The sequence below is a fragment of the Perca fluviatilis genome, chromosome 12 (genome assembly GCF_010015445.1).
Source record: "Perca fluviatilis chromosome 12, GENO_Pfluv_1.0, whole genome shotgun sequence".
Classification (NCBI taxonomy): Eukaryota; Metazoa; Chordata; class Actinopteri; order Perciformes; family Percidae; genus Perca; species Perca fluviatilis.
This window is the reverse complement of record NC_053123.1, coordinates 8,939,529-8,960,847: the sequence shown is the minus strand read 5'-3', so window position 1 is coordinate 8,960,847 and position 21,319 is coordinate 8,939,529. Positions and strand designations below refer to the sequence as shown.

Sequence of the window (21,319 nt, the reverse complement as noted above, 5' to 3'; positions counted from 1 at the left end):
AGGTCAATGGCGGCCGAACGGCTTTGAAAAACACGCTAAAAAGCGATTATGCGTCTTGATAACACCTCAAAATGGCACACGAATTGAAGTGTCATACATACGCCACTTTATGAGATCAGTCTGGCTTAATGCAGCCTGTGTAACCTTTTCTGGTACGAGTACACTTTCAAGGTCTGTCACAATGTTTCTGCCTCTGCTGTGCCACCACAACAGGTATGAAAGAGCCACAGAGCTACTAGCACTTACAGTTTCATAAAGTGACAAATATGACCTTACATTTCTGTTAATTCTTATGCTCACTGATCTTAATTGCTGACTCAATTACCTATCAAGTGCCTTTGACAGCCTCAGCCCTTCCTTTCCTACACATGAAAGACAGAAAGAGACCGAATGTGCTGATCTACTTTTCCATAAATATGCCGATGCCTCTTTTAATTAGTGGGCTCAGGTGCATCAGGCACACTAATTGCTAACAAGTGCATAAAATCAAGCATAAAGCCATGGATGTACAAGACTCCTTTAGACAGACATCTGCATTAAAATGAGATCACTGTGACTTCCAGCGTGACATAGGCATTGGATCTTTCTAATTAACTTTCAAATTTCCACCGTGCAAGATTTGCTCCGGTCAGCTGTAAGTGTAGCGGAAACCTCCAGGAGCAACAACAGGTAAGCCTGTTCAACATGAATGACAATAGTTTTGTTCCTGGTTTCAACATTCCAAAAAGCCTTGAACTGTTCTTGGAGTGGAGACATTTTGTCTGGAGGGCATAAATGCGTCTTGCTAACACACCAAAATGGCACACGAATTGACGTGTCATACATACTCCACTTATTGAGATCAGTCTGCAACCCGTCCGCTGTATACGGCGTAGACATACAGGCGGATAGCTCAAAATGCGTACAGATAACACGGCATTTTAGAAAGTGGCGTGTATGTTTACGCAAAGTCATGATGTCACGTTGTGGAGGGATTAACCATCTGCAATCTCTGGGTTTGGACGAGTAGTGTTTTGAGGAGGAGGATATATTTTACACATTAGTGGGCTTTCAACTTTGTGGCAACAGTTTAGGGAAGGCTTTTTCTGTTTCAACATGACAATACTTCAACGGACAAAGTGTGGTCCAAACTGTAAATAAATGTTTTTTAGAGGTGTGCTGGGATGGGGCTGGGCAGAACAGAGCCATGACTTCAACTCAATCCAACACACGGCAAATGCAAATCACCACAGCCAGGTTCTAGAATCTCGTGAAAAGCCTTTCCTGAAGAGTGAGGCTGTTATAACAGCCTATTAATACCCATGGTTTTGGACTGACATCCAACAATCACACACCGGTGTGGTGGTGACCACATACTTGGATTTATAGAGGGTATGAAACATCAGTGACAAATAAGCCCCCCTTCCCATTTTTTACACTGTGTCAGGACACCATGTTAAGTGGCGATGGAGGCACTATGGGTACGTCCCAGGTCCTTAAACTACATCCTTCACTTGCTTCCTTTCCTCGCGTCTGTTCGTCCCACCAAGGAAGCATGGGATATATGAGAGGAAATCATGTGAGGAGAGGGAAAGGAGGAAATTAAGCATCGGCTGTATGGGTGGAGTCAGCAACGGCTTTCAGCTGCACGGCTTCCGGAAGGCTGCTCTTGTGTTACCTCGCTCATAGATAGATAGATAGATAGATAGATAGATAGATAGATAGATAGATAGATAGATAGATAGATAGATAGATAGATAGATAGATAGATAGATAGATAGATAGATAGATAGATAGATAGATAGATAGATAGATAGATAGATAAAAACTTTATTGTCCACTGAATTTACATACATTGGAAATTCATCTTCGGCACTCTGGCAACATAAAACACATAAAACACATCACACAGACAATATAAGTTAAGTTGTATAGTTACATAAAATATAAACTAAGTGGTTAAAAGAGAAACATAAATGAATAAATACTAGTACAATTCTCTGTACTGATCATTCTGAGTGGGGGAGGGGAGTTATTTTAGTTTGCCTTGGTTCAGGATGGACACAGCAGAAGGAACAAATTACTTCTTATACACGTTTTTTCCTGGCCATTGGATCCATCAATCTTCTGCCAGATGGCAATAGGTTAAAAAAAAGATGGATGGACCTGGATAGCCTTTTGTGTTATGGAATGGCTGTATAAGGTGTGGAGTTGTAACTGCTTTTCTCCTGTGATTTTTCTGGCTTGGTTTACCACCTGAGCCAGCTTGTTCCTATGTTTCACTGATGTTGAAACGTGAGAACACTCAGTGAGTGACCTGCACACCATGGTCAGGGTGTGCTAGTTGGTGTTAAAGCTTCACAATTTCCTGAGATGGGAGAGACGCGTCTTGCCTTTCTATAGATGTAGTCTGCATTAAGTTGGAATGTGAGATCTTCATCTATAATTGTCCCAAGATATTTAAAGTTACTTTATGACATTACGCTTCTTTTAGTAAGTGTCATTCGGTTTTGTCATGACAAGTTATGGTTAGGGTTAGGGTTCGTGTGTCATGACAGTGTCATGTCACTCTTATGTATAAAGTAAAGTACAAGTAAAGTGTTACAGATTATTGTGTACTGAAAAGTTCTAAACATTGACTCTTCTTCTAAGTGTTTTATAAGAATTTAAACAATGTCTGTCGACAGTATCTTTTAGAGCTTTGTTTTTCTTCTCTTGTAGCTTTATTAGATGTATATATATATATTATATACATATATATATGTATTAGCCTTTTGTGTATATTGATGATGTTGATGATCTCTGTTGTTATCTAATATTGAGGGAATGTAATCCCTATCCCACTTCACTGTGTCACACCAGTTGTCTCACCTCTTGATGACTCATTATTTTTTAAGTGATTTGATAAATATATATTGAACATTCTCTTATAATTCATCCGGAGTTAGGTCAATGGGAGCAAATCATTGCTGTGAATAAAGTAAACTTTGTCTGAATATACACAAACAATGTTCATTATGATCTGTATGTGGTAATAATCTATCACACCCTAATCACAGAGCAGAACAGCATCATATAACCGCCCAGTAGAGGACAGGCAAACAATAACAAATGATGAAATGAGCATGTGGATCTTACGGCATACAAGATATTTAAAACACTCACATATGAAATACAACAAAATGTTGCTAGATGTTTACTAGGTTTCCAGATTTCTGAAACATGTTTGCATCAATTGTGGATATTTCTGCTGTTATTAAGGCCCACTTCTCTGCCCCTTTTCACATCAGGCCCCAGGGTGTCTTTTGGATCGTTATATCTGATCCCAAAAAGACCGCAGATTTTCTCCAGCATCAGGTCGACAATCTCCTCCTCGTCAGAGGGCTGGATAAGAGAGGAGAGATGAAAAACAAATTATTTTTAGAGTGATAAGAAATGTTGGACTAAAATCTCCTACTCACTGCTAACGGCATATCATGGCCTTTGATTTTGGAACTTTTTCTTTTGAGCCCCAGAGAATAACAATGAATCGACAGTTTCCTTTATTCCAGTAGCATCTTGCAGATGTACTGTTGCTTTTGTAAAAACGTTTTTTTTTTTTTATTTTATGCTGAGAATGAAGAGAGGCTTTCAAAATCCTGTTCCAGTTGCAGTTACTATGCAACTGCACCAGGAAGTGTTATTGTTGTGTTATCTCTCCTTACTGCCACCTGTGAATGTTATTAGAAATCCCTGAAAGCCCTCAAAGTCTCTTGAGTTGATCAAGTGTTACAGAACACATGACATCAGCAGACTCACTGCACGCATAACAAAGGTCCTCTCGCTCCTCAGCCAATCACAGGCCACCAGCCTCTGTCGGTGTTCTGCTGTTACGGGGCGAGGGACGTTGAGGACCCAAAATGCAGAGAGAGCAGGCAGGCAGGAGGACGTTTGAAGTGGAGGATTTAATATAAACAAAAAGCGGCAGTACAAAGACTGGAAAACTTACGTTTTTAGGAGTACACTTACGCAGGCACAGACACAAGGCACAGGGAGGAAACACAAGGACATGGCTACAAAACGATCCGACAAGACACAAAGGGATTCACAGAGGTTAAATACATGAGGTAGGGAGCAAACAAGGACGTGAAACACATCAGGGCGGTGCAGGACAATCAACAAAGGCGGGAAAACTCAGGAAGTAAATTGGACAAGACAAACCAGACTATCACAATAAAACAGGAACACAGACAGAAAACATGACATAAACCAAAAGCAAGGCAAAACACCGAAACCATAACATCTGCTAAATATAAGGGAAGCTTGTTGTGACTTTGCACCGTGTTTTCTTACAGCAACAACAACTTGGTCGATTTGGAATTGAGTGGTTCCCAACCTTTTTCCTTGATGGACCCCTTTTCTATCATTGAGTAAAACGACAACCCCTGAATTCACTTACTGTACAATTAAACCCAAATAGTGACAATAACTGCAGGAATTTTGTGTAAAATGAGCAATTTGGATGATTTTTTAGCAGATTATTTCCTGGCAATATTGAATCACAGATGAGATTTCCTGTAATTTTTTAGGAACTTTAAATACAATACTCTGTATTATGCATTTTATTTTTTAAACAATCATACTTTCGGCTTCTTTTATGCCAAATTTAGTGCTTTCTACTCCCTGACACTTGGCCACGATTCTATTCGCACTTTGGTTGTTTTAACGGCGTCCTTTTCTAATGCAGGATGAGGCTGTTTAGCATAGAGGGAAGGATCTGTAGATATAGCTTGTGTTCAGGTCTTCACCATCCTTATCTTTTAAGGTTTTTTGTGAGTTGAAATAATTAACCAACCCCTAACTGCGTATGTGTAAATACACAGGGAGTTATCTATGTACCCTAATTCCTGACTGACCAATTGTGTTTTCTTCTTTTTTATTTCACTATTATTTATTTCAGTTTTTGTAATTTCCCTTATTTTTTATTGACATTGCTTGCTTGGTGGTTTATTCTCTTGAATATCATGGGCCTTTTTGATTGTGAATTAAAAAAAAAATAATTACAAAGAAGAAATAACTGAGTAAAACAAATTAATTTACCCCCAGGGATTATTAAAGTAATTATTGCTCTTCTATGGTTTTTAATTAATTACAAAAACATCTTACACATACTGATATATGTACAATTTCAGCATTTAAGTGACAATATGATGTGGTGGTCGGCGCACACTCCAAAGAAAACAGCAGCTGTAGCATGAAAAAGTATAATGAGCAGGTAAAATCTGAGTTTCCTTGGAGTCTCTGATGAAATTTAGAATTTCAGCCTTGTAGCTTGGACAGCAGCAGCATGTAGAGGGCATAATGAGGCAGCTGGCTGTTCAGTTCATTTCTTGGCATTTTCCTATGGATTTTGTATATAGTCAAGAACCTATACGTGTGACTTGCAGTTGTCTTTGTAGAAAGCATGGCTTGTTAAGTAGTCGTTTCTTTTTTTGCTATGCTCGGAAAAACGTGCATGAAATAGTTTTACACCAGACTTCTTTCTGGCTTTCATGATAAAACTGAGAGCTCTAGCTTTGTAGAATATTAGTAAATGTTGCTACAACTAAAATGATTTGATCAACCCTGATATACAGTATACCTTGCAGACAGGGTTCTTGGGAAACCCCTAACTGGCATATTGGCATATAATTACTGCATAAACATTCAGTTTGTACAGTATACTGTACTGTATTCCCCTTAACAGTATGCTGTATGATCTGTATCAAAACAATTGAGGAAAGATTAGACTTACTTATTTTTATTAAACCTTGATTAGTTGCTTTTAAATAATGACTTGTGATAAATGTTACCTTGTGATATATTCGCTCCTGCTTGAATGCTATGATGATCACTGAGACGAAGAGATTGAGCACCACGAACGTCATGAACACAATACAGGAACCAATGATTAGTCCACTGAGCACGGGGTTGCAGTCAATGACCTGGCGAACAATGCATCAGTAAGACATCAATATCAGATTGAGCTGAAAAATCCTTTATTGGTTAGAGAATCTGCAGTATGCCCTTATTATTACTCCAGAAAAACAATCATATATAAGTATTTAGATCTCACGTACCTCGTCATAGTTAAAGATGCCTATCTGCAAACTGATGATGGTAATGAGAGCGTCCAACCAAGTTCTGTATGAGGACAGCTGCCAACCATACAACACGTTGCACTAGAAAGAGATCGGCCATTGTATGAACAGAGGAAACACTAAAATCATGTCGGTCTATCTACGGGTTTCAGTTCTAATTAAATAGACAATTTTGGAGATAATGGACTCAGCCATTGGGAGGTTAACTTATTTTTTTCTCCCTGCTACACTTTTAAAATTAAACTGAATTTAAAGTTTCATTTTAAACTTTACTTACGTATCCTGGCATTTACAATACAACTTCAAGATAAAATAAAATAAAAGTTATATTTTGAGGGACAATCTAAACCCCAACGACTCAGAAAATAGCAGTGACATAATATTCTCTCCCGTGCATTGAATAAAAGCTAGAAAGATTCAGATCTTTGTAAAAGTGAAAGTCTTGTTAAAGGGGGAAGATACTCACCGTAATGGAATATGCCAGGAGCATGATCACAATGATCACAAGGTAATTGGTTATGTCGCTCCAGGCCCGCTGCAGAGCAGCCGTCATCAAGTTCATCTTGGGGTTCAGTCGGAGCAGGTGCCAAAGTTTGAAGGTGGCGGGCAGGACCAGGAAGGCGATCAGATACTGGAGCGTTGAGTCTGCTTTGCCTGTGTCGTAAAAACTGGCAAATCTACATACACAGTGAAGATGTGAGCTATCACAGATAGGAGAAACAGCGGCTCTATTAGACTGCACTTAGGCATAGTGTTGCTTTGAGCTAAATGCTAACATTAGCATTATAAATTACTAAAGTTCTGGAGCCTATACATATTTCCATGTTCACCAGCTTAGCTAGGCATGCTAGCTAATTAGCACTAAACAGAAAGTACAGCCGAGGCTGATGGGGAATGTCAATTGGAGAAATTAAAAGTTTGGCCTGATGATGACACTAGATGGGGGATGTGTTCACGTTGCAAGATGTGTGTTTTGTGGGTTATTAAGATAAAAAATTGTCAATCACAAACAGACCGACTGACATTGCCATCCCAAAGCTGAATGGCTAAAAAGCATTAGAAAGCCAACATCTAACCACAATATAAAGCCCACTGCACATAGACAACACTTGTTTTTTGCATGCCCTACAAACTAAGGATCACACCTAAGGTTTAGTACAGTGCGTGCAAGTCTCACTTCTCTTTGTGGTTTTGGTAGTAGGTCATATCACGGTTCCCAAGCAGGGTTCTCTTGATGAAGACAGCCACGGCGCTCCAGCTCAGTAAGATAATGGTCAGCTCAAGAAGGTTCCATCTGCTCCTGAAGTAAGCCCACCGCTGCTGCTTCATTAATTGGCCCTGCCAGTAAAACAAAAGAGAGGGTTGTCATATGGAACAGAAGCTAGTTTGTGTGCATGACCATGGGTTTGTGCGGTTAGTTGCATACGAAAAAACAGTAACATAAGTAAGAAAAATGTTTGGAACCATGTTTGGAAATGTGCACGAATAAACCAAAAATAGTGATTTGTATCTGTTGCCGAAACATATGTAATACAATGATGAGGGCTTAACGGGTTCCACTAAACACTCACTTTCTGTATAGTCACAAGCACTTTAAATAATATAATCGTGAAACATATGTTTTCAGAAAAAAATAAATTTTTTTTGAATTTAAGCATATAATTTAAGCATAATTACAAGGCTGGGTGCTTACTGTACAAACAGCACAGGAAGGACAAACAATGTGACCTCATTGTCTCAGAAATTGTGATTGTGTAACCAAAATGGCCCTAAAGACAGTAGAAAAGTGTAATTGAGATATGACTCAGTGCTGTACTAAAAACTGTACTGTAGAAGAACATGGAGCAGTGGTTATGACCCAAAGAGCTGTTATATGGAAGAAAATTACAGAGATTAGTGCTATTACATCTTCACAACAACAGCAACAAAATCAACACATTTCCTTTAATGTGTAACAGTAAATATAGAAACCCCTGCCTTTCTTATTAAATATCTGAAATCAAATAGGTACATGGATAACTAATAACCAAGCAATGAATGGGGCTGTGAGCACATATGTGGTAGTCGTGTTAGTGTGTACCTGCAGGAACATGTAGTAGACGATGAAAAGCAGATACACGATCTCAGCCGCCATAACAAGGATGTAAAGACCATCCGGCGATTGGTAAAGACGAACACTATGCAGCTCAGTGGTGAACTGAAACGCTCCTATGAAAACAACAGGAACAATTTTGTTCAAAAACATGCAGGCTAGCATGATCTCATTCATATAGTGTCCTGCAACACAATCAAACAGTATTGTCTAAGACGCACAAACCTCTTTAGCATACATGCATCACATCTGCCTCTTAGACAAAGCTGTGATTGCATGTTTGTGCTTTTCAAAGGAAACACTCAACCTTACCTACAGCTGTGGTCTCCAGGAAGAGTGTGACGATGCAGAAGAGGTTCACATTAGCATTATAAACGGTGAACTCGACAAAGATTGCCCTTGTGTAAATATCCAGCCATGTGTTCCTGAACAGATACTCAAGAGTGCTGTAAATGAAGTATACAAGAATATTTCTTTTACTGAAGGCCTCCTGTTTCCTACATCAGCTTTGTTAAAACATATTATATAAGATAGATAGATAGCTAGATAGATAGATAGATTTATTTATTTGATTAGGACAATGAACATTAATCAACATTTCTGTAAATGCGTCAGTGTTAGCCAGTCGGGCGGCTAATTTTCAACTGTAGTCCTAGTTGCAAGATATTAACATCTCTCACATTTTCAATGTTAATATATTAATTGATAAATCTGAGGGTCATTGAATCTATTTAGCCCACTGATGATAATTTAAACTTGCAGCCCAGTCAATGAAGAAAAGATTATTTCTGCCTATTTAAGCATTTCATTTTGCTGATGTAGATACCTGCTGGCATTTTGTGAATCTGGGCCGAGCTCCGTTACAAAGCCACCGCCCCTGTAGAGCGCCAGTGTGCCCCAGACAGCATGAGCTCTGAGCTGAGCCTGTGTCTGGTATGTCCATGGGCTGTTGGTGCTCATAGAGATATTATCCTTGGCAGATTGGCTCCAGCCAGGGCCATAGGAGCCCATGTCCTCCACCTCCCACGAGTATGCAGCCTGACAGTCTGGTACAAACTGGAGCATGGGGCCTGCAGTCTGACAGGAGTTCTTCTGTACTCTCAATTGACGAAGACGGGCATTACCCACTAGCTTGGAGTTTCCATCTGTGATAAATCCTGGAACACAGCATTTTACAGTTTCTTTGTCCATTATATCTCAGGCAGCGCTGTTTAGGTGTGGGGTCTCTGTATGTCACACATTTAACCTCTTTGCCCAGTTAGCTGGGTCTGAAGCCAAGATTATGTTAGGGGTGTTTCAACCAGATAATTCTTCTGAACTAGAGTCTGTTTGCATTTGTGTATAACATTTTCATAACTCCCTACTTGTCACTTGCGATTGTACTTTAATATTGTGAATGATTGCCACTTAGAACATACAAAAAATCTTGTGCAATACTGGGCTAACCTTACCCAGTACCAATTATTGTTTTTATATCACGGATGGGTTATTTAGCGAAGCTCAAGTTTTTCCTGTCACAAATGTATTATTAGTTGTACAAATTGATGTGCATATTAAGCTGGGCATTTTTTTAATCCTGTAAGTTAACTTGGAAGACTCTTGCTTCACATTTTAATTCCTTAAATTGCCTTTTTTTTTATTAGAATCTGCAACTTCTTTGTTCACACACTGTACCGATCAGTCAACTGCTAAAGATGAGGGTGCCCAGACTGAACGTAAGCATGGAACCCCAGTACATTTTGTCCATTGACAATTTGTTTTTGCATCCTATACAATGTTGACAAAAAGAGAGAAAGGCTGTGTTACTTTGTGCAAATGAACAAACATAAGAATGAAAAAAAGAAAAATATGGAAATTGCTGGAAGATGCAGTCAGACAATATGGTCTGCTGTCCTTATTTTTATATCACAGCAGTCTCAAGAGAACAGTTTTGGCCACAACATGGAAATGAGCTCCAGTAATATTACAACAACCGCACTACAGTTTATAACAGATCTTTTGCCATGAGGGAAATTGGACAGTGGAACTGCTCAAACGGCAAGACATAATATGTTAGTTTAGTCTGCCTGACTCAGTGATCCTCTATCTGACTGAGGTTTTATGCAAGTTAGAATATATGGCCCCCACCATGGCTCTGAAATATCACAGTAGCTTTACTGTGTATTGATAAATCCGTGGTGCTGTCTGTGGTGCTGAAGCAGCAGGCTAATTTGTAACTGCAACCTTTTCTCTAAAGGCTCTGACACACCAGCCCGACGGCCGACCTTCAGCAGAAATGGCAGTTGGACTGACTGCCTCCCCGAGATGGTCAAAAAAGTGCCTCGGAACACACCAATGCGACGCCGACTTGAGAGTACGTTCTGCGCGTGCGCGAGACGCAATACGTCTCCATAACAGCAGGCGGCATTAGCTGATTGGATGAACGCGTGGGTCTGGCTGCTCCCGGATTTTACAACCTGGCATAATAGCAGCTTCGTTCGGAATACGATCTCATATTTTATGCAAGATAGTTCACCGAAATGTGTTTCTGAAAACATTTTAAGCGAGAAATAGGCCATGCAGTTGCTGAATCTGTCTTAATTTCAAATCGACAAAGGTCAGTTTAAAAGATTTTCGTCTGATTTTGAGAGGCGTTCGTCAGGCTCATCCCGATCGTCATTTCCAGGTTAGCACGCCATCAATCAGATTGGTCATTGAGTCCGACTGCCCGCCTTCCAACCCAGCAAGTCAGGTCGGCCAAAATGAAAGCCGACAGCTGACGACGGCACGGAACACACCGAACAGACTTGAGTCACTGACCTCGCCAGACTGTCCAACGGCCGATTATCGGGTTGGTGCGTCAGGGCCATAAGTCGTTTATGGGCCGATTCCCCCTGTTAAACATTTACAAATCGACCCTCCTCAAAAGCTGCATAGCAAATGACAAGATAGAAAGATCTGGCAGACATTTAGCTCGCTTCTAAAATCAGATGGGAGCCACCAATTTGGGGCTGAAATCAGGCTTAACCCATACATTGTCTGTGCAGTTTTAGTTTTAAAAAAGCGACAAAGGATCCACATATTGTTAACAATCTGTAACAAATCGTGACATTTAAGTTTGAAAGAGCCGGAGTAGATTTTAACTGTTCAAAAAACATACAGTACCATAACCCAACAGTAATACAAAGACACTGAGTCATAAGAACTCATTATCTTGGGTGTTTTTCTACCCGTTTGGTACTGGGTAAAGTTAACCCACGAATTAATTAATTATGTGTGGGGGGCAAATACAGTCATGCTGGAGTATCTTTAAAGAAATACAGTTTCCCCAGCTGTGGAGTTGATTGTTGTTTTACTCCATAGCATGAAAGCGAAAAGTCTGCTTTTCTGGAGAGCAACCAAGGTTTTTAACAGCTTTCACAGCAACAAACTTTTGGCACATGACTTTGGTCTTACAATAGAAGCAACAAAAAAAAAAGCTGCTTTGACACAAGGCAGTGAAAAATGTTAAATAACTGCTTGTGTATTATAGGAATTAAGAAAAACACTGCAGAAACCACAAACCTTTCTTGTAGCTCAGACACAAAATTATTACTACAATCACTTCTTTTACCTCTGCATGAGGGATGCATTATTACCTGGATACACTCCAAAAAGGTTACTTAGTAGCGATGTGTTGGCCCAAGTAAACACATCCCCAAGACTCATGTTGTCTGAGATGCCTCCACTGAAGCTATCCCGGATGTGCTGCTTCAGGAAAAAGGCATTGGGATCTCTTTGGCCGTACGCCACCAGCAGCAACATCCACATAAACCCCATGTAGGCTGTAACAAATGGGTAGTTTAGAGTTTTCCAAATTTACCATGCAATAACAGAGCTGGTGATCTAAGTCAGTTAAAATTAATTTAAAGCAGATGCTGCAATATTTGAGGAAACTGGGAGCTGGGGAATATTTTATGTCTATGGCCAGAGAACAACGCATAATTAAAAGTTTAAAAATAATTTCTTGAAAATAAACCATGCCTAATGACCTTTCCTAATTTATATTAATTGCTATTTTTCAGCTTGTTAGCATTATTTACAACCGCAACATAGGCCTTTGTCACAGCAGACATTTTGACTTATGTCATAGTAGGAAAAGCATAGGTGTTACTAATACCATTAACAATGGCTCAGTTCTATTTAACGGTCCCAGTAAGCCATGACAGTGTGGCAGAGAGCCAGCATGCACGATACCAGGACCCTGAAACTGAAGCAGCTTAATGGTATTCAGCCATCACTAATTTAATATAAAAAATAAAATAATATTATTCACACCTGCACTTTTCCTAATGTGAAACGGGAAAATGTATGCTGTGAAAAAAGCCTGCTGCCCTATCAAAATCAATTAATGGTACACAGGTTTTTTGACTGTTTTATTTTTTGTCATGTTTTCTTCATGACGTTTTTCTGAATTTTCCTGTACGGCCACGGATCGGCCCCAGACTCATAGATAATTAGAGTTATAATAGGAGAGTTAAAGTAGTGTCTGAAATCTAGGTAGCCTTTAAATGGCAGACTTTTTCATTGCATTAATGAACACAAAATGACTTTCAGTATAAACGGACAATAAAGTTGTATGTTTTTGTTTGTATCTTATTAATAATAATGAGACATACACTTTGACCTATGGCCATAAAACAGTGTTTCTACTTACTCAAAATCTCCTTGAGGAGGGCAAAGGCTTTCTGTTCCATAATCATGTTCCTTCTCATCTTCTCAACGTCTGCAGGAGGAGGCGGCTCATAGAGACTTCTCTCCCGTCTGACTAGTTTTTGGTCCTTACAACCTGTGGACAAGGAATTAATTGTCTGTTTGCTGTAACACATGCATATTTCTAATGATGCACAAGTCAACATTTTAGATCAATAAAGTGTATTTTGGTGGTGTTCACCTAGATTTCTGTCATTTCCTTCAAATGCCACATTTTGAAAATCTTCCTCATCAATTTTCTTTGTTACAAGTGCAAAGAAGACTGCAAGACATAACACCTGTGGTAAAAGGCATGAACATAAGTAAATACATGATGTTTTTCAAATTGAATTTTTAGCATGTCCTAATAAAAAATTATCTCCGTAGGGAAGTTTAAGCTTTCTAAAACAACAAATGTATTGTATTGGAAATACTGAGCTACTAGTGAGGTATGAAGAGGGAAAGGCAGTTACTTATTACCTTCAATGGCTGAATGACGAAGATACTCTGAAAAAAGGAGATAATCATGGACACCAACCAGCTCACAGAGCGTTCCTTCCCAAATTTCAACCCATAAAGCATCGTGAAAAATCCCGCTACAAAACTGCTCGAGATCACGAGCAGCCAGCCGACAAAAACAAACCACCAGGGTAGCCCTCCATGACAGCACCCCCTTTTCTTCAGACTACCACCACCCTCAGTGCTGTCTGCAGGGCTCAACCTGCAAATGAAAGCAGTGAAAAAAATGAAGTGTTATTACCGCAGTTGACTTGAGTAACTGATACATACATCTTAAAAAGATACCACACGAGATTATGGTTTAGGCCATTATCCACGTAGTTCAAGATTGGAACAGATGAAAAAAATCAACACCACACTCATGTTTGTTTGCATATGAAGCTACAGCTATCTTAGCATAGCATAGCATAAAGACTGGAAGCGGGGAGAAATAGCTAGCCTAGATCTGTGCAATGGTTACAAAATTCGCCTTCTGCCTTGTTTAATTTAATCGCTATAAAAACAGATAAAGCAGATATAAAAAGTATAAGTTGTGGTTTTACGGAGGTTTTCACTCTGTAACAATTTGTAATTATAGTAATAGTTATAGTTCCAGCACATAAAGCTCAAAGAACCCCCATAGAACTCATCAGTGTTACATATGTTTGTGTACCAATGGAACAAACAAGATATAGAGGTGTTGGTAGGTTGTTGTTTTTTTGGACAGAGCCAGGCTAGTTGTGTTCGCTGCTTCCAGGCTTTGTGCTAAGCTACTATAACTCTAGCTTCACTTTAAAAACAATCAGAGTGGTATTAATCTTCATATCTAACTATTGGCAAGAAAGTCAATAAGTTGAATTTGTACAATTTGTATTACAAACCAATTAGTAATTTCTATAATCGGTCATTCTTAAGGGAATTTAAGAAAGCAAATTTCCCCTGCCAAGTTCCAGTCAACTTGCCAACTTGTACAGAGGGGCATTGGAAAGCATCCGGACTGGAAACATTACAAATTGGCATTGGATTAGCATGGCCCAGGACAGGAGGGCTCTGCACCGGGTGATTGAAACCACCTAGAACATCATTGGTATCATTGGAGTTCTCAGTGAAACCAGTAAGGTGAGGTGCCTGCACAGAGCCCAAACACCCATCCCAACAACAGCCTGTTCACCCTGCTGCCGTCTGGCAAGCAAAATTAGAAGTATGCGCTGTTGTACCACCAGGCTTTTTTTTTTTTCATGTATCATAAAAGGGACTACACGTTGCATTTTGTTGTGCAACCGTGTTGTAGAATCACAATAAACTAACCTTGAGGCTGTTTTTTTTTTTTTTAAATGACTGCTGTCCAATCTTTAATGGAATTCCATTCATTTTCGACACACAAAGAAAAAAAAAATAATTGCCGCCTGACCTGAAAAATGTGTGACAGAAGTTCTATTTAATGACAAATGGTATTAAAGTTGTTGGCACAGAGCCAGGACCATAACCCGTAAACACAATGCTTATCAGCAGCTACTTTCTTATCTTGGAAGTCAAGAGGGTTCTTAAAAAGCACAAATAAAAACAGTTTCCAAAGTGGTAACCATAAGAAACTGCATTATCCTGTGTGATAAATTACTATGATAGAATAAGAAAGACAAATAAACATAAATGAACATGAAGCCGATTCCTTCTTCACTTTAAAGGCTATCAAGTGACTTTCAGGCTCTGACATATCCTGCAAAGGAGAAATAAATATACACAGTTTGTAGATAAGGGGCTAACACATGCAAATCCACCAGTGTGGTCTTTTTAATGAGTGACTTCTGTACTTCTTCTGGGGGAGTTCATCTGGGTTAACACAGCTGAATGTGAAGAGCTGATCTTGGAGATGTCCCTTCATGTCCTGGACCTGCTGCATGGCCTGGCTGTAGCTGTGTGGAGCGGGGAAACCGGAGGGTCCCAGCAGGATCAGCTCTTTGTCAATGTGGCACAGCTGCCGGTAGAGATACTTGGCTTTGTTGCTTTGCTTTTGAATCTCCTCTGCTGTTGACACAGGATGCATATTAGCACTGCCTTCTGAAAATGCAAATAATTTCTGATTCGGTAAACTTGTTACTGGTGGCAGTTATTAAGAATTTAGGCACATGTTGCATGTATAAGAAAGTGAAGTAACCTTTTTGCATGGCACCATTCCTGCAAATTTTACTGCCCTATCATTTGTGCAGTTTGCGTTTGATCGTCCCAAACAGTCATTGTAGCAACTGTATGTTAGCTGCATGCTAGCTAGCAACAGATGCACCGACCCTGTGTATGGTACTGTGCATGTATGTTTGTGTTCAGCTAAACCTCTGAAGGAAGTTTCTGAAGTCACCAGAAACTCTGGTTTTTCTGTTCTTTCCCTTTAATCTCTTTTCTTTTTTCTCTGCTTACAGTATTTTAATGAAGCAGATTCATGAAAATTTCACACAAGTTGAAGCCTTTTTGAACTCACTCAGACTGCGTCCTATTGTGTTTTTCCATGAACTTGGTATGCAATCTTGACTCTTCTACAAATTTCCTTGCGCTCTTTCTGAACTCAGTGAACTGTACCAAACAGTATGTGATGCTTCTGTTTACATTCTAAGATAAAACAGATATGTAATTCTGATATGGGAAGTAAGATTTGTGCTTCTTATTTTCATTCTGATAATATAATACGTTTGGCTTTGTTGTTCTCAAATCTTACATAATTTGACATAAGAAAAAATGGCACATTTTGCACACTATGATTATTGACTTTTTAATGAAGAAGATATGAGTCGAGCACATATCTTTTCATATACTCTGTTCTCAAATTAAAAGTACATTCTAGAGATAAGATGAAGTGAACTGGATAGAATTAAATTTACTGACATTTATAGCTTAGAATGGGTGGAAACCCTCAATATCAAGCTTCTTAAAAGAAATATTGAAAGAAATCTGTGAAAACTATCAGGCTTAGCTGAGTAGCACAGACATTTGCTTGGAAAGAGGACAGGACTTCAGCTCTCTATTAACCCTTGTGTGGTCCCAGGGTCACATTTGACCCATTTTCAAAGTTTTTTTTAATCAGAAATATGGGTTTCTTTTTAACCAAATTGCCCAAAAATAACTTGGATGCATGGATGTACGCTGTATGGGACCAATACAACATTCTTCGCAGGTAAAATTAAAGATCACTTCCATTGTATTATGGTTGTTTTATTCAATTTCATAGCATTTAAAAAAATTTTTTTTAATGTTTTTAATACAGTATCCTGACTAATCTTTGACATAAACCAGTCTGTGATTCACTCAACATCATCTGATCTTAAATAGTCATATTTGTCGTTGAAAAAATTGACAAAAACTTTAAAAAAAAAGTGTAAAAAGCATTTAAAAAAAATAATAATTGAATTTTGACCCGGAAGTACAAGTTCATGGTCAACGGGAAGACAACATAAGAGTTAAATTCACCTCAGCCTATACTATAAGAACAATACAGACAGAATTGTATACAGTAAAATATCACAGTATCCCCCATCCCACACACACACCTGGTAGCTGAGGCTGAACGAGGTTGCCAGAGCTCAGAGTTTTGGGCTGGGCGGTGTCACTGGCTTTGTGATTCTGTTTGATGAAGTCCTCCACCACAGAAAGGACAGCGTTGATATCAACTGGTTGTCCAGGCCCAAACTTGGACTCTGTGCATGGTATGTTGCTTTTCACGGTCTTAGACAGTGAATGGGCAATTCTTGTGATATCCTGAGAGAAAATGTTCAAATACAAAGTTTTTTTCCCCCAGATAAAATAACATACAATATAATATATGTAATTGTAATATACATCTCTCTAATAAATCGGGGATTCTCTGTATGTATTTCTGTTTTGTGTGTGTCTCTTTGAAATATCTCATGAACCATTCATCCAATTCACTTCACACTTGGTTCCCTGGGTACCCAATGAACTTGGGTTTTGGAATTCGGAGCAGTTTGGACAGCATTGTATAGTGGATATTAATAAACTGTGAAATAAACTAAACTGAGTTTTGCTGATTGCCTCTCCTAACGGGACGGATTGGGTGACGCATGGCGCAGTGCCTAAAGGTCTGTGATTACTTAACATTTTAATTGTGATATTTTGTTAGTAAAATCTGTGGGGTGCTTTTGTAAGTAAGTTTGGGGTACAATGGTTCTGGAGAAAGCTACACAAGCAGGAATACCATAGGCCAAGCAATCGGCCCGTTCCAAACAGGCACAATTTGAACGGGCAGTGCACTAATTATAATCATACAGAGTCACTTTTGAATATGTACATGGGGGGTGTCATAAAAGTGTTTTTTACATAATTTGGATGCAGTTAATTAAGCAGCCCTTCAATATTGAAGGCCAAAACCTTAAATAGTTACTTACCACATGAAAAAACATGAAGCACCTACCTTGATGACAGTGTCTAAAGTGACATTGACATTCATGTCGGTGGAAGCTGTCTGTGAGAAAAAGGTCTGTTCAAGCGCCTCTGGTTTTTCGGTTTTGCGCTTGCAGCAAGATGTCTCCCGAGGACGTGTGTTTCTGAAGATGGTAACAATAAGGATATTGATGGGAAACATAATGAGGGAACTCTGAACTCCAATCTTGAATTGTTGCCAGGTAAACTCAAAGTGACCTGAAAAAACAGAGAGGCATAAAAGACATTGTACAAGACATTTTTTTTCAATGTTTTTGTCGTCCACAAATTCATAAATATGTATTTTGTCTTAAAATGCTGTTTTTTGGCTTCTTATGTAATTAGTAATCATGTATGGTTGCTTTTATGAACACAGGAGTACAGCAAACAACCAGCAACTCTAAAGTTTAGTTTACAATATTTTGAACTGTGATGAAAATGTGTTGTACCCAGGTCCATGGTCTGCTCAGAGGGATCTTTTGGGATGCCATAAAACATGATGCTGGTCAGCATGGTACAGAGCAGCAGGGTGAAACAGCAGGAAACTCTCTGAACACAAGTGAAGGTGCTGCTCGGTGGGCGGCTGATCACAGAGTACCAGAGGTGTCTGTCACCGAAATCCTTTGTAGTCTTCATAAAGAACAAGTTGCTGGAAAATAAAAAGGAACAAGGGGTAACACTGTGAAATAAAAAATAAAAACACTTCAAACCTTCATCACATTTAAAACAAAATCTCTCAGTCATTAAATCGCTGCTTAAACTCGGCATAGCTCTTCCATTATATTTCAAGTAAAGTTCAACTTAAATTTAGTTTCATTCAAATTAATTATTAATCTCTCTGCTGCCAAATCTGATGAAAATCTAGACAGACCAGGGTAAATATAAATAGCCTTCTTTGCTCATTTACAGTTTTTGTATTCATAAATAGATTTTGTCCTTGGCAACAATTGTAACAAAAAACTAAAACAAATAAATGTCAGGATTGCCCGGGTTATGGTTGCTTTTTTATGTATTGCAGACACTTAACTTGTCTCCGTTTGATTTGCTTTCATGAAAGGTAATGCACGTTGGAGAAGGGGAGTGGGAGCTTAATTGAAAGCTACATCCTGCCTGCTGGTTTTCATATGTGATTGTCTTATTTTAAAACAGCGGGCTTGTCGTAAACTATTGAAGATAAAATAATTTAATTTCATTCGATGAATGAAAAATCGCTGTTTGGGTACATTCATCCTTTAGACTTTAATAGTGTGCTTGTGTATATAATTTTGCTGGCCGGTACCTCAACGCTTTTACCTTACCTGAACCTCTTCAAATCCATCTCTGTCGAAACAGGAAGAATTTTATCGAGGGAACAATCACCCATGTCTATGGCCAGCCAGGAGTTGCATAGAAAATGCCATTTCTGCTCCGTCTGTAAATCCTGCACCATGACATTGCCTACATACCTGAAAAAAAAAGAAAAACTAGTGCAAATGTAAAGAATGTATAATTTTTTAAACTTAAAAAAAGCCAGCCTTGAGAAAGTACACCTAAATGACACAATTGTTTGCTAAACAGACCTTAAAGAGGGTCTGTTGTTAATCTATAGGAGCATTAAAATGACATCTGAATTATATTTCATGACTGTGTTCTCTTTGCAAAGAAGAGCAAGTAATCATCTGCAACGTCAGGATAATTGTAAGCCAAGACATATTGCACTCACATTATGTTCCATGTTCACGGTGTTCTAGGTCGTGACAACTACTACAACATGTGGCTATTATAATAACTTCTAATGAGGTAGAAAATGCATATATTGTGAGGATGTTTTTTGAGTGGCTCTGACATTTCTGTCTTTGCCTACCAGGCAGGATGGCTCCCTGAGTTGTTGTGCCACAGTCTGATGCCCTGCAGCTCTCCCAGGGAGAAGGGTGTAGTTAGCAGGAACAGATCCACCGCACCTCTCTCAAACACACATTTCTTTGGATCCGTCAGGTGATGTGGTTCACTGTTTCCCTCTGCACCCAGCAGAGTGATTGTCACCTAAAACAATTCAGTAGGTTTAATATTTGAAAACTGAAAAGTCCAAAACTGTAATACAACCACTTTATTTACATGTATACAGGGTAGGGATGGACCCATTATCAGCCCTGGCCGATTATCTGAACATTTTTTTGGCAGTTTGCAGATTATCTGTTTCAGCGTTTTATTTGCCTGATAACTGATAAAGTTAATTAAAAAACTGCGCTACTCTGGCTGCGCTACAGCTCTGTGTCAGTCCCTCTGATTCGGTTTTACTCACCACTGAGACTGACTTAATGTCCCGCCCACAACACTATCTGACTATCTTTTACTGTGTTTTATGTTGAAAGTTTCTAATTTATTAAAGGTGTATTTATTTTAAATATGTTAGGTCCATATGTGTTATGTTATGAATGTGAAAATGAACTGCTACTTCCTCTGTCAGCTCTAGCCACTGAAAATAAATAAGCAGAGAAATCAGGCCAATTACAAAAGCTGGTCAGTCTGACGTGGTGTTGCCTGATCTCATTACTATTCATGAGCTCGCCCAGTTGCGCTAAAAGATGCTGATAGCCAGGCTCTCATTGGCTAGCTGTTAGTCAATCCATGGTAGAACTTCAGAGTCCATGGTAGAACTTCAGAGTCCATGGTAGAACTTCAGATATTACCCCAAAGTAATGAAATACGTGTGGCAGGGCACCTTTAAATAATTGCTTGAAGCATCTAAACTAAGTTTTGTGTTGGAGTTTGTAACATTCCAAAATCTTAATTTTGACTTAAATATTTTAATTTTCACTGTAAATGCATATTGGTTCCAAATATTGGTTATCGGTTTCATTAACTACTAATAATCGGTATTGGCCTTGAAAAAATAGTATCGGTCGATCCCTGATACAGGGTAATGGAGAGTAGGAGTGGAGACTCTGGCTGCAACCAGCAAGACCTCCACTTTGACTAATAAACAACTAAAACTCTTAACAAATATTGTAACACAGACCTTTGGCTATTCAATGCAATTAAATAAAAAATTGCAGAACTGACAAATAAGGATAATTACTTCAGAGAGTTCAAGAGACTTTATGTGATTTACAGACAAATCAATGTTTAGCTGCCCCTTCATAGGCCAATCAGTGTAATTGTTTAAATATCATAATAATACAGCAAACATTGTTACAGAACATTTTCTCAGAATGTAATCAGTTCAGTTCAATTTTATTTATATAGCACGTTTAAAAACAACCATAGTTGACCAAAGTGCTTAACAAGCTCCAAAAATCAAAGAGATAATATACACAAACAATACACATTATACAATCAATGACATTTAAAAGCCAGATACAAACACCCAGCAAAGTAAGCCCTGATCAGGATTTGGACTATGGAAAATATTGATTATTAGACAACTGATGCAAAACCAAAGCAAAATATGGAGTTAGCTTTAATGAAATGAAAGAAAGCTTGAATGATCTGCTGACAGAAACCCTTCTAGAAGGTT

At 38.8% G+C, this 21,319-nt stretch overlaps 1 protein-coding gene across 1 annotated transcript in view; it reads right to left on the bottom strand.

Moving 5' to 3' along the window:
• Window positions 1-3,146: 3,146 nt before the first annotated feature.
• Window positions 3,147-21,319, bottom strand: part of LOC120570049 (polycystic kidney disease protein 1-like 2) — a 56,054-nt gene continuing 37,881 nt past the window's right edge. The window contains exons 18-35 of the mRNA XM_039818278.1: window positions 19,667-19,845; window positions 19,122-19,268; window positions 18,273-18,472; window positions 17,816-18,042; window positions 16,935-17,142; window positions 15,210-15,423; window positions 13,381-13,621; window positions 13,103-13,199; window positions 12,866-12,997; window positions 11,808-11,993; window positions 9,017-9,347; window positions 8,503-8,636; window positions 8,179-8,306; window positions 7,276-7,436; window positions 6,565-6,775; window positions 6,078-6,179; window positions 5,811-5,942; window positions 3,147-3,363 (exon numbers count right to left, since the gene is read on the bottom strand). Of these exons, the coding sequence (XP_039674212.1) occupies window positions 3,211-3,363; window positions 5,811-5,942; window positions 6,078-6,179; window positions 6,565-6,775; window positions 7,276-7,436; window positions 8,179-8,306; window positions 8,503-8,636; window positions 9,017-9,347; window positions 11,808-11,993; window positions 12,866-12,997; window positions 13,103-13,199; window positions 13,381-13,621; window positions 15,210-15,423; window positions 16,935-17,142; window positions 17,816-18,042; window positions 18,273-18,472; window positions 19,122-19,268; window positions 19,667-19,845 (3,183 nt within the window). The 3' untranslated portion in view covers window positions 3,147-3,210. The remainder of the gene's footprint in view (window positions 3,364-5,810; window positions 5,943-6,077; window positions 6,180-6,564; window positions 6,776-7,275; window positions 7,437-8,178; window positions 8,307-8,502; window positions 8,637-9,016; window positions 9,348-11,807; window positions 11,994-12,865; window positions 12,998-13,102; window positions 13,200-13,380; window positions 13,622-15,209; window positions 15,424-16,934; window positions 17,143-17,815; window positions 18,043-18,272; window positions 18,473-19,121; window positions 19,269-19,666; window positions 19,846-21,319) is intronic.